This window comes from Micromonas commoda, chromosome 6 (genome assembly GCF_000090985.2).
Source record: "Micromonas commoda chromosome 6, complete sequence".
Lineage (NCBI taxonomy): Eukaryota > Viridiplantae > Chlorophyta > Mamiellophyceae > Mamiellales > Mamiellaceae > Micromonas > Micromonas commoda.
This window is the reverse complement of record NC_013043.1, coordinates 421,548-433,432: the sequence shown is the minus strand read 5'-3', so window position 1 is coordinate 433,432 and position 11,885 is coordinate 421,548. Positions and strand designations below refer to the sequence as shown.

Below are 11,885 nucleotides of genomic sequence, written 5' to 3'. Positions count from 1 at the left end.
GCGGTCCAACGAGGCCGAGGTGCGGCCGAGGTGCCTGGGGTAAAACATATACGTAGGGAAGACCTTACAATGTGGCTAAAAACTAAATTCCAGAATGGCGCCCGCGTATACCCGGAGCTATAATAATCCAATCCATAACGCGTCCGTAGCCAACTTAACACCTTACAATGAATAAGTCGAAACACTCTCGAAGTTCATCAAGAGGATACACTGTGGCTTGAAACTTACATGTCGAAGTCCATGGAGTACTTCACCTTGAGGGTGAGGTTATCCGCGGAGAGCGAGGGCGCGGTGAGGTCAGCAATGGGAACCTCCAGGGTGAACTGGTCCTTGGCGAGCTCAACCTTGGCGGACTTGTCGTCCTTGACCTCCACGGTCGCCTTCACACCCTCGGGGAGCGGGTAGGCCACCTTGGCGGAGGCGCCCTTGCTCTTCTTGCCCTCGATGTCGATGTCCGCCTTGAGGGTGACCGTCGCCTTATCAACCTTCCCGCTGACCTCCACGGTGGCGGTGTTGTTGCCGGTGGAGTAATCGAGCTTGGGGGTGAAACCGCTGATGGCGGGCGCGGTGACGCCGAGCTTGACGACGTGAGAGTTGGACGGGGAGTTGTCCTTCGCGGCGGAGGTGTTGCCCTTGGGGATGAGCTCTGCCTTGACGTCGTAGGACTGGTCGGCGACGTCCACGGATTTGGCGATCTTGAGGCGGGGAACGAACTGCTTCTTGGGGATGAGCTGAAGGTTGTCGAGGAAGACGGTGATGCCATCCTTGGAAGCCTCGGCGTTCATCGCGGGGATCTCGGCGGAGAAGTCGGAGAGGCCGGACTTGGTGAGCTCGGGCACCGAGGGCTCGGCGGTGGCCTTGATCTTCCAACCCTCCACGGTCGTGGTGGTGGTCAGCTCGAAGGTGCCGAGCTTGGCCTTGGAGGTGGTGAGGTCGGTGCGGGTGTTGAGGGTAACGGCAGGCATTTTGCTCGTTTCTGCGTATTTGTGGAAGGTCGGGTCGGGCGTGGCACGGTCAGCTCCGGGTTCGGTCTCGTTGGTTCGGGAAAAACCTGCAACTCCCGGGCGTTTTCACCCCTTAGCGACGCGTCTCTTCGTAAAACGACGGTTCGCGCGCGACGCGAACTGGACGAACGCGTTCGGGGGGGATGCGGGGGGCACAGAGCGCATGTCGAACGCGTTTCGGGTCGTACCGTGTGTGTGTGGAAGGTGGAAGGTGGCGTGCGCGTGAAGAAGTGGCGTGCGTGGTGAGTCGGATTGGAATTGTCAAAGTCCCCCTTCATCCGCGTTTGCGGCACCTGATTGGCTGATCGGTTGCTTTTTGGACCGCGTGGCCTCCCTTCCGAAAGTGTAACTCGACAATTCACGGTTCAGTTCGGCAACGTGAAGGCACGTGGGTCGGCACGAGTCGATGGACAAAAATTGTCGACCGGCCGCCGACGGAAAAAAAACGAGCTGGCCGAGGTCCCAACTGCCCAAATCAACCTCGGGCAACGCCAGTCAAGTCACAGTGAAGACGGGGCGTCGGAGGGAACGAAGCGCTCGGTCGCTTTTTGGGAGACCGTTTCGCCGAGGAGGGGCGTCGGTTCACGTCCCCGGCGCGAGTGGTGAGCGTCGAGGGCATCCGAGGTGCGCCGCCAGGCTCGGATCCCGCGCGCCCCAACGCCTCCGCGTCGGCCGCCAATTCCCTCGAGGATCCCTAAACTTTGCCCGTCCTTCAGTGCGAAACTTTCGAACTGGGAGATTGTTTGCCCGCCCGAGAACAGCCGTGCGGTGTCTCGCGACGGGTCTCGCGGCACCGCGGACGAACGATCGATCCGTCGTCGTCACGCGACATCGTGCCACCGCATCGCCGATCACACCGCACCATGAACGGACTCTAACCGACCCCTCCTCGTCCTCGATCGCGTCGCAGGGACTCGGCGGCAGGACAGGCGCAAATCTCATCGGCGGGGGGAGGCCAACATGAGCGGCGCGGACGGCAGATCCTCGCCGGCTGGCCCGTCCGGGGCGGCGGGCGGCGACCAAGGGAACGGTCAGCCCAAGCACAACTTCAAGGTCATCTCCGGGTTCACGAAGTCGCAGATCGACCAGCTCCGGCAGCAGATCACGATCTTCAAGAAGATCAAAAAAGGCGAATACGACTTTGACTTCCCGGGCTACGTCCCCAGGTCCGCGACGCCGCAGCTGCGGGCTCACGATCAACCCGATCAATCCCAGTGGACGCATCAACACCACCAGCAAATGCAGCAGCAGAGGCAGGGCGCGGGCAGGGGCGGCGCGGGCAGGGGCAGGCAGCGGGAGTCGGGACCCCGGCCCGACGCCGTGCCCGCGAGGCCGCCCCCGCCCGACGTGTGCTCGCTGCCGTCCTGGTACAAACGGCCGCGCGGGCCCATATACGACCTCGCGGCGGGGTACGGCGGCATGGAGGAGGATACGAGCGCGGCGGTCAAGTACGGGTACAAGCCCGTCCCGTACGAGTGCGATGTTCGCGCCATGGTGGAGGACGAGGCCAACAGGCAGCTCGAGACGCGGCGGAAGCGCCGGCTCGCCGAGGTCCAAGCGCAACTCGCCGCGATAGAGGACGACAGCACCCCGCACGCGTACCAACAACGACGCAGGCTGCGCGTGGAGGAGAAGAAGCTGCGGCTGGTGGAGCTCCAGGACAGCGTCAGGGCGAAGGTGGTGGCGGAGCAGCGCGAGCTGATGGAGCTGGGCGACAGGGCGTACAAAAAACTCATCAAGGAAGCGGAGAAGGCGAAGGAGCTCGCGGCGAAGCGCGACGTGAAGCGCGCGAAGGAGGAGAGGGAGGCGTACTTCAAGTCCCTCACCGTCTACCGCAGGAAGATCTCCGAGGCTTCGTCGGAGGCGAAAGAGCTCGTGGTGACGCGCAACCGGCAGGTGATGAAAGCGCACGAGAGGATGTCGCGGGATTGGATGCGGCGCCAGCGCGACGCGCTCGTCGCTTCGCAGGCTGCGGCCAAGGCGAAAGGGGGAGGCGACGGCACCGCGGACGCCGACTACCTCCGACGCGTGGAGGCGCTCAAGGCGAACGACATGGAGGCGTACAGGGAGCTCCTCGCCGAGGCGCAAGGGCGCGAGGGGGCCGTCTCCGCCGATGACAAGTACGCGTCGCTGCAAGAATTTTTGGAAAAGACTGAGGGATACCTGCAGCAGCTCGGCGGCAAGATCGCGGCGCTCAAGCTCACGCAGCAGCGCTCGGAGGCGGCGGCGGCGGCCGCGGCGGAGGCGGAGGCGGCGGGACTCACCGAGGAGGAGGTGATCGCCGCCGCTGAAGCCGCCGCGGATCAAGCCGCGGAGCAGGGATCTCGGGACCTGATGGACGCCGCAAACGCTCACGACGGCGCCGACGGAAAGCAAAAGTACTACGCGCTGGCGCACTCGGAGAGCGAGAAAATCATCAGGCAGCCGCGCATGCTGACCGCTGGGACCCTCCGCGACTACCAGATCGTCTCGCTTCAGTGGATGATTTCACTGTACAACAACAGGCTGAACGGCATCCTCGCCGATGAGATGGGCCTGGGCAAGACGGTTCAGGTTTGCGCCCTGATCGCGTACCTGTGGGAGAGCAAGCAAAACTACGGCCCGCACCTGATCATCGTGCCCAACGCGGTCATCGTCAACTGGAAGAGCGAGATCAAGCTTTGGCTCAAGAACATGAGCGCGGTGTACTACGTCGGGCACAGAGAGGAAAGACAAAAGCTGTTCAACCAGCAGGTGATGCAGCTCAAGTTTAACGTGCTCGTCACCACGTACGAGTTCATCATGCGCGACCGCGCGAAGCTGAGCAAGGTTAACTGGCAGTACATCGTAATCGACGAGGCGCAGAGGCTCAAGGATAGAGAAGGTCGGCTGGCAAGGGACCTTGACCGGTTCCGTTGCAACCGCAGGCTTTTGCTCACGGGCACGCCACTGCAGAACGATCTCAGCGAGCTCTGGTCGCTGCTAAACCTCCTGTTACCGCAAGTGTTCGACAACGCAAAGGTGTTCCAGCAGTGGTTCGGAGACGATGGCAAGAAATCGGCGGCTGGCGCGGGAGGCGAGGGCGAGGACTGGATGGAGAAGGAGAAGAAAATCATCGTCATCTCCCGTCTTCACCAGATCCTTGAGCCGTTCATGTTGCGGCGCCTCGTTCAGGACGTGGAGCGTAAGCTCCCGCCAAAGATCACTATCGCGGTGCACTGCCCGTTCAGTGCCTACCAGGCTGCGGTGTACGACTGGGTGAACAAGACGGGTACGCTGAGGGTGCACCCAACGATGTCCAAGATTGGTCTCGCTGCAAGACAAAACTTCAAGGGATATCTCGCGCTGCAGAACAGATGCATGGAGCTGCGGAAGGTGTGCAACCACCCGGCTCTGAACTACCCCACCGACAAGGGCGGCGAGTGGAGAACGGGGGAGGATCTGGTGCGAACCTGCGGCAAGCTCTGGATGCTGGACCGAATGCTTATCAAGCTCCGGGCCGCCGGGCACAGGGTCCTGCTCTTCTCCACCATGACCAAACTCCTCGACCTGTTGGAAACGTACCTCAAGTGGCGCATGACCACACCCGCGGGTGAGGGCTTGGAGTGGTGCCGCATCGACGGGAGCACCGCGCTGGACCTACGGGAGGAGGCCATCACCGCGTTCAACGCGCCGGGTTCCAAAAAGTTTATCTTCCTCCTCTCCATCCGCGCCGCCGGCCGAGGTCTCAACCTCCAGACCGCGGACACCGTGGTGGTTTACGACCCGGACCCGAACCCGAAGAACGAGGAGCAGGCGGTCGCGAGGTCGCATCGCATCGGTCAGCGGCGGGAGGTGCGGGTGCTTCACATGGAAGCCGTCATGGACGAGATTGGCGCGGCGGATGACGACGGGGGCATCGGTGGATCCGGCCACGGCGGAGCGGGTAAGGGCGGACACGGCGCGGTGTGCTCCCCCGACGACACCACGTGGGGGACGGGCGGGACGCGTAAGTTCACCGAGAGTATCGAGAGCGTGGTTCGCAACGTGGTGCAGCAGCAGAAAATCGAGATGGCCGACGAGGTCATCAACGCGGGCCGATTCGACCAGCAAACCTCCCACGCGGAGCGCAGGGAGACCCTCGAGAAGCTCATGCAGGAGCAGGCCACGGCCGGTGCGCGGTCCTGCGCGTCCATGTCGCTCAGGACCCTGAACGAAAAGCTCGCGAGGACGCCGCAGGAGGTTGAGCTGTTCAACGAGATGGACCTGCGGGCAGACCTGTGGCCGGGCACCCTCACCGTCGCGGACGAGACCCCGGGCTGGATCCGGTACAAAAAAGCCGACAGGGACGAGGCCGTCTCCTCCCAGGCCACGCGCACCAAGCCCGGTCTGGCGGGCGAGCGCGAGGAGGCTGAGAAGGCGAGAGCGATCGAGCTCGCGAGCGGCGTCCAGCTGGGACGAGGCGCGAGGAACCGCGGCGGGTTCGTGCCGGGATCGTACGCGGCGGCGAACGCGGCGCTCTCGGGCAAGGACGCGAGGGCCGTGCAGCTCCGCGCGATGAAGAAAGCGGCGGAAGACAAGGACAAGGACAGGGACGAGGACAGGGACGATGCCAAGGACAAGGACAATGACAAGGCCAAGGAAGAGGACAAGGCGGCCGCACCCGCGGCGGCGGCGGCGGCCGCTGTCGCCGCGGAGGATGAGGCCACCGAGGTTGTCCTGGAGGACGACGTGGAGTCTGAGGTGACGGAGACGGAGAACGAGGCGTTGGTCGAAGCCGGCGAGGAAGTTGGCATGGACCCCGCGGAGCTCAGCGAGGAGGACGAGGAATACCACAAGGGGGAGGACGAGGAGTTGGCGGGGATCGACGAGATTGGCGCGCACATAGACGAGGACGACGACATGCCGCCGTCGCCCAAGTTTGACCACCCGCCGCCCGCGGATGACGACGGACCGGTGCCGATGGACACGGACGAGCAGGCACCGCCCGCGGCTGCGAAGAAGCTCACCTTTAAGTTCTCGATGAAGGCGAAGGAGTGAGGGGAGAGTTGACAGTTGACAGCTGAAGATTTTTGTTCAGAACAACCGACGCGACGATTGATTCGACCTCTCACGAACACCAGACCTGACAAATGCCTCGGTATCGGAAACTGCAGCCCACGGAACCGAGAATAAATCCTCGTTCCATGAGTCACGGCGCGAGTCATTTATCCATTTCCGGGAAAACGAAAAATCAGAGGCCAGGAACCGCCCATCGTCCCGTGACAGCAGCTCGCAGACTGACGAGCAGTCAGAAATCGCACCTGCCAGCTGGGCATTCAATCCGGAAAACAGAGGCCCTCCGCCGTCGACAATTGGGATTGCCGGAATAAAACGCCGGAGGATCGCGCCGGGAACGTCACTTCAATCCGCACTCTATCCACTTCCACCCTTAATCCAAAAGCGTAGAAGATGGCTGCCATGTCCGCCGCCTCTATGGCTGCGCTCAACACCTCCTTCGCCGGTCAGCGCCTCAACAAGGCCGCCGCGAGGAAGGTCTCCGCCAAGGTCACCACCCGCGCTGTCAAGCCGGTGACCCGCGCTCAGGCCGTCGCCGCGCCCGCGGATGTCTCCTCCGAGACCGTCATGGACTGCGTCAACACCATTCGCTTCCTTGCGATCGACGCTATCAACAAGTCCAACTCCGGCCACCCCGGTCTTCCCATGGGCTGCGCGCCCATGGGCTACGTGATTTACCGCGAGGCCATGACGCACAACCCCAAGAACTACCAGTGGTTCAACCGCGACCGCTTCGTGCTCTCCGCGGGCCACGGCTGCATGCTCCAGTACTCCCTCATGCACCTCACCGGCTACCCCTCCGTCTCGGTGAGTCATCGAACCCTTTCTTTCTGCCGAACCCGCGCCGCGTACCCGATCGGGCGCGCACATTCGCCCGGCAAAACCAATCGGTATTTATCCCTTTGTTTAGCGGGAAGATCGGCCTCAGGGCTTTTCGACACGTCGGGGTTTATCCGGAGCGTGCGGGTGACGCGAGCGTCAGACCCGGGGAGACTCGGGCACATCTGAACGATGGGTGGTATCCCACGCCATAACGGCCTTCGGACGAGCGCCCCGTCCGTCGCCCCCGCCCAACTTGCCCGGCTCCGACAGCGGAAATCCTGGCGAAGGGGATAAAAATCCTCCCGGTCATTTCGCTTCGGGACTGCAAGAGTTTTTGTCAATTTACGCCTGCGCCCCTTACATCGGCTGACCATCCCCGCCCCTCCCCCTCTCCGCGACAGAACGACGACCTCAAGAACTTCCGCCAGTGGGACTCCGTCACCCCCGGTCACCCCGAGAACTTCATCACCAACGGCATTGAGGTCACCACCGGTCCCCTCGGTATGGGCATCTGCAACGCCGTCGGCCTCGCGATGGCCGAGAAGCACCTCGCGGGCCGCTTCAACAAGCCCGACTGTGAGATCGTCGACCACTACACCTACGCCATCATGGGCGACGGCTGCAACATGGAGGGTATGTCCGGTGAGGGCGCCTCCCTCGCCGCCCACTGGGGACTCGGCAAGCTCATCGCCTTCTACGATGACAACTCCATCTCCATCGACGGCCACACCGACATCTCCTTCACCGAGGATGTCTGCGCCCGCTACGAGGCGTACGGCTGGCACGTCCAGCACGTCCAGGACGGTAACACCGACCTCGACGCCATCCGCGACGCGATCAACAAGGCCAAGGCCGATCCCCGCCCCTCCCTCATCAAGGTGACCACCCTCATCGGCTACGGCTCCCCCAACAAGTCCAACTCCCACGACGTCCATGGCGCGCCCCTCGGCGCCGACGAGACCAAGGCGACCCGCGAGAACCTCGGCTGGAAGTACGAGCCCTTCGAGGTCCCCGAGGACGTCTCCAAGTACATGGACTGCTCCGAGAAGGGTGCCGCCGCGGAGGCCGCCTGGAACAAGAAGTTCGCCGAGTACAAGGAGAAGTACCCCGAGGATTACGCCGAGCTCAACTCCATCATCACCGGTGAGCTCCCCGCCGGCTGGGCCGACGCGCTCCCCGAGTTCACCCCCGAGGACGCCGGCGTCGCCACCCGCATCCACTCCCAGACCATGCTCAACGCCCTCGGCTCCGCCATCCCCGGCTTCATCGGCGGCTCCGCGGATCTCGCCCCCTCCAACATGACCCTCATGAAGCAGTTCGGCGACTTCCAGAAGGACACCCCCGCCGAGCGCAACGTCCGCTACGGCGTGCGCGAGCACGGTATGGGCGCCATCGCCAACGGCATCGCGCTCCACTCCCCCGGCTTCAAGTCCTACTGCGCCACCTTCTTCATCTTCTCCGACTACATGCGCTCCGCCATGCGCATCGCGGCTCTCTCCGGCGCGCCCACCCTCTTCGTCATGACCCACGACTCCATCGGCGTCGGTGAGGACGGCCCCACCCACCAGCCCATCGAGCACCTCGCGTCCTTCCGCGCGATGCCCGGCATGCTCATGATGCGCCCCGCCGACGGCAACGAGACCGCGGGTGCCTACCAGATTGGCGTCGAGCAGACCGACCGCCCCACCACCTTCGCGCTCTCCCGCCAGGTTGTCCCCAACCTCGCCGGCACCTCCAGGGAGGGTGTCCGCAAGGGTGCGTACGTCGTCGCGGGCCCCGCCGCCGGCGAGGACTGCGACTGCATCATCATCGGCACCGGCACCGAGCTCGAGCTCGCAGTCAACGCGGCCAAGGAGCTCGGCGCCAAGGCCCGCGCGGTCTCCATGCCCTGCTGGGAGCTCTTCGAGGAGCAGTCCGACGAGTACAAGGCGTCCATCCTCCCCAAGGGTGTGCCCACCGTCTCCATCGAGGCTGGCTCCACCTTCGGCTGGTCCAAGTACGCGGACATCTCCATCGGCCGCGACGACTTCGGTGCTTCCGCGCCCGCTGGTATCCTCTACAAGGAGTTCGGAATCACCACTGAGGCTGCGGTTAAGGCGGCGAAGTCGCTCATGTAAATTGATTTGTCACACGCATTTGCGGGACCAATTCATTTTTTATCAGGGATAGAGACCCGCTCGCAGTTGGAGTAATGGAGTAGCTTCACGGTTTAATAAAGCAACCACTTGTTCTAAGTACGCGGCATCACTAGTCCACTGAGGCGCCGCGACAGTGCCGAAGTCTCTCGCGTGAATGCATTCTTCACGCGCTTTATGCGCGGCGCCCAAGTCCCACAAGAGCTGCATTCTTCACGCGCTTTGTGCGCGGCGCCCAAGTCCCACGAGAGCTGCGTGCAACTCTGCCAGTTCAGCTTTTTCCCCAAATCGCTCATTCCTGGCCGTCCTTTTTCCCACGTCAGCTCGGTTTTTGAGAGGGCACCCCCAAAGCGTGGCCGCACCAGCCAGCCCCAATCTGAGCTCACCGGCGGATTCTCGAGCGAAGCGCGCCATCGGCTGTGGAGATTCGGATCGACGGCGGTCCGGAAGACTCAAGGAGGGGCTGCCCGGTCCCCGCGCGGGCGCTGCGCCTGCCGGTGAAGATGGGTCCCCAGGTGCAGGAAAAGTTGCGCTACTTGTTCCGCGGGAAAGGGCGGTGCTTCGCCCGGCCGGAGGTCAACTCGCCGCGCGCGCGGGACGAGAACGACAGTCCCAGCGACACCAATGACACCGACACCGACTACGACACCGCGAGCGAGGGTCAAGGGTACGAGAGCGACGAGTTCGACCGACTGCTCACGCGGCTTCAATCCCTCGAGGCGGAGGAGCACCCCGTCACGAATGCGGACCCCCCGGACGCCGCGTCCAAGCACTGGAGCGCGGAGTGCGAGGTACGGGACTGGCTCAAAGTCCGGGGCCCGAACTACCTGAGGGACTGGCGCAAGCAGGCGCCGGCGCCGGCCGTCATGGAGTGCGTCAAGGTGGACGTCTTCTCGTTCGACGACGGGCCGTGCGCGAACGTGGCGAACGCCAGACCGGAGAGTTGGCTCAATAGGCAGCGCGCGGCGAGGACCGACGCGAGCGCGTCGGGACGCGACGAACCGTGGACGTTCGTGTTCCAGTTCATGAACCCCGGCCCGCCGCACGTCAGCATCGCGCTCTACTTCAGGCCCGCGGGGAGGCACGCGGGAAGGTCGCTGAGGGAGCTGCTCGACGCCGAGGAAGAGTCTCCGTTTGGTCGCGCGCTGGCGCGGTTCGTGCGGGGGGACCGGAACGAACGGGACGCGAGGTTCAAGATGGTCATAGCGCTGATGGAGGCGCCGTGGGCGCTGCGGCAGACCGTGCCCAGGCGGCCCGTCATACTGGGTAAGAAGTTCGCGTTGAGTTACCACGAGGGCGCCGACTACTTCGCCATCGACCTGGACCTCTCGAGCTCGAAGTTCGCAGATCGGGTGTATCGTTCGCTCAAGTGGTGCTCCAAGCACAGCGTCGAGGAGATCGTGCTGATGATCGAGCCGCACGCGGACGACGAGCTGCCGGAGGCTGTGCTCGGCGCGGCGCGGCTGTCAAAGGTCGGGGACGAGACCCCGAGGCGGCTCCCGCCGCTTCCGACGACTCTCAGAGGCGGCGGGGGAGGGTAACACTTAGTGTACCTTATATACGAACAACAGAGGACCGCCTATTCTCGCGGTTGACGAAGAACTCTTAAACTCTCACTCCGCCGGGTCGTCCGGGAAGAGCGCGTCGACGAAGCTCACCGGGTCGAACGTCTGCAGGTCGTCGATGGCCTCGCCGACTCCCACGAACTTGACGGGCACGCCGAGCTCGTCCACGACGCTCACCACCGCGCCGCCCTTCGAGGTGCCGTCCAGCTTGGTGAGGATGATGCCGGTGACGTCCACCATCTTGTTGAACTCCCTCGCCTGGTTCAGCATGTTAAGGCCGGTGGTCCCGTCCAGGACGAGCGCCACCTCGTGCGGCGACCCCTCCATCCTCTTGCCGATTGACTTTTTGATACCCGCGAGCTCGTCCATGAGGTCGCAGTTGGTGTGGAGCCTGCCCGAGGTATCCGCGAGGACGATGTCGATGTCGCCCATCTTGATCGCCTCGTCCACCGCCTGGTAGCACAGCGCGCCGGGCTTCATGCCGTCCTTGTAGGTGGCCATGACCCCCGCGGATCGCTCGGCCCACGTCGCGAGCTGCTCGGCGGCGGCGGCTCGGAAGGTATCTCCCGGCACAAGCATCACCTTCGCGCCGCTCTCCTTGGCGAAGCGGTGGGAGAGCTTACCGACCGTCGTGGTCTTTCCGCCGCCGTTGACGCCCACGACCATGATGACCGAGGGCCCGTCGCCCTCGTTCAGCTTGAGGGGAGCAGTTCCCTCCTTGCCGTCGTTGGCGCGGACGAGGATGTCCACGATGGCCCTCTTGAGCGCCGCCTTGACTTCCGCGCCGGTCTTGATCTCGCCCTTCTCGCACCGCTCCCTGACGACGTCCAGGATGTTCATCGCGGTCGTCGGGCCGAAGTCGACGCTGAGGAGGGTGTCCTCGAGCTCCTCGAGCGTGTCCTCCAGGCCGTCGAGGTTCCACAGCGCGAGGACCTCGTCCATGTAGCTGAGCTTCTCGCGCGTCTTGCTGGTGCCCTTGAACACGCGGTCGAGATCGCCCTTGGTCTTCTTCGCCAAGACGCTGGTGAGCTTGCCGATGCTGAACTCGGCGTTCACCCGGAGCGAGGCGCCCCGGCGCTCTCGGCGGACGACAGGCGTGGACAGGGAGTTGAAGATTCTTCCGCAGCGCTTGCCACCGGCGAGGGCGGTGCCCTGGGTCGCGCGAACGCACGCGGGGGTGGATGTCACCGCGAACATCGCGGTACCGTGTGGCTCCGTGTGCGAACGTCTACTGCGTACGGCCTGTCGGGCGCGCCGTGAGGAGTGTCCTCCCCGTCGAGGATCGCTCCCCTGTCTTGCTTCTTCATCGTCACGTACGTTTCATCTCGGATCTTTCGGCCAAT

General features: G+C 63.9%; 4 protein-coding genes across 4 annotated transcripts; 2 read left to right on the top strand and 2 right to left on the bottom strand.

Moving 5' to 3' along the window:
- Nucleotides 1-37: 37 nt before the first annotated feature.
- Nucleotides 38-1,225, bottom strand: MICPUN_105701 (predicted protein). The gene is made up of 2 exons (XM_002502776.1): nucleotides 1,193-1,225; nucleotides 38-976 (listed from the first exon to the last, which is right to left on the bottom strand). Exon 2 carries the CDS (start codon nucleotides 963-965, stop codon nucleotides 225-227), a length of 741 nt encoding a protein of 246 aa, XP_002502822.1. The 5' UTR covers nucleotides 966-976; nucleotides 1,193-1,225; the 3' UTR covers nucleotides 38-224.
- Nucleotides 1,226-1,964: 739 nt separating this feature from the next.
- MICPUN_59225 (SNF2 super family) lies at nucleotides 1,965-6,002 on the top strand (the record flags this gene model as incomplete). Its single annotated transcript, XM_002503134.1, has 1 exon — nucleotides 1,965-6,002. One exon carries the CDS (start codon nucleotides 1,965-1,967, stop codon nucleotides 6,000-6,002), a length of 4,038 nt encoding a protein of 1,345 aa, XP_002503180.1.
- A 435-nt stretch (nucleotides 6,003-6,437) lies between these two features.
- MICPUN_104852 (transketolase chloroplast precursor) lies at nucleotides 6,438-9,078 on the top strand (the record flags this gene model as incomplete). Its single annotated transcript, XM_002503133.1, has 2 exons — nucleotides 6,438-6,827; nucleotides 7,244-9,078. The coding sequence occupies 2 exons, from the start codon at nucleotides 6,438-6,440 to the stop codon at nucleotides 8,957-8,959; spliced, it is 2,106 nt and encodes a 701-aa protein (XP_002503179.1). The 3' UTR covers nucleotides 8,960-9,078.
- A 614-nt stretch (nucleotides 9,079-9,692) lies between these two features.
- Nucleotides 9,693-11,799, bottom strand: MICPUN_108421 (type II secretory pathway family). The gene has a single exon (XM_002502775.1). The coding sequence runs from the start codon at nucleotides 11,737-11,739 to the stop codon at nucleotides 10,591-10,593; it is 1,149 nt and encodes a 382-aa protein (XP_002502821.1). The 5' UTR covers nucleotides 11,740-11,799; the 3' UTR covers nucleotides 9,693-10,590.
- Between the last annotated feature and the right edge of the window lie 86 nt (nucleotides 11,800-11,885).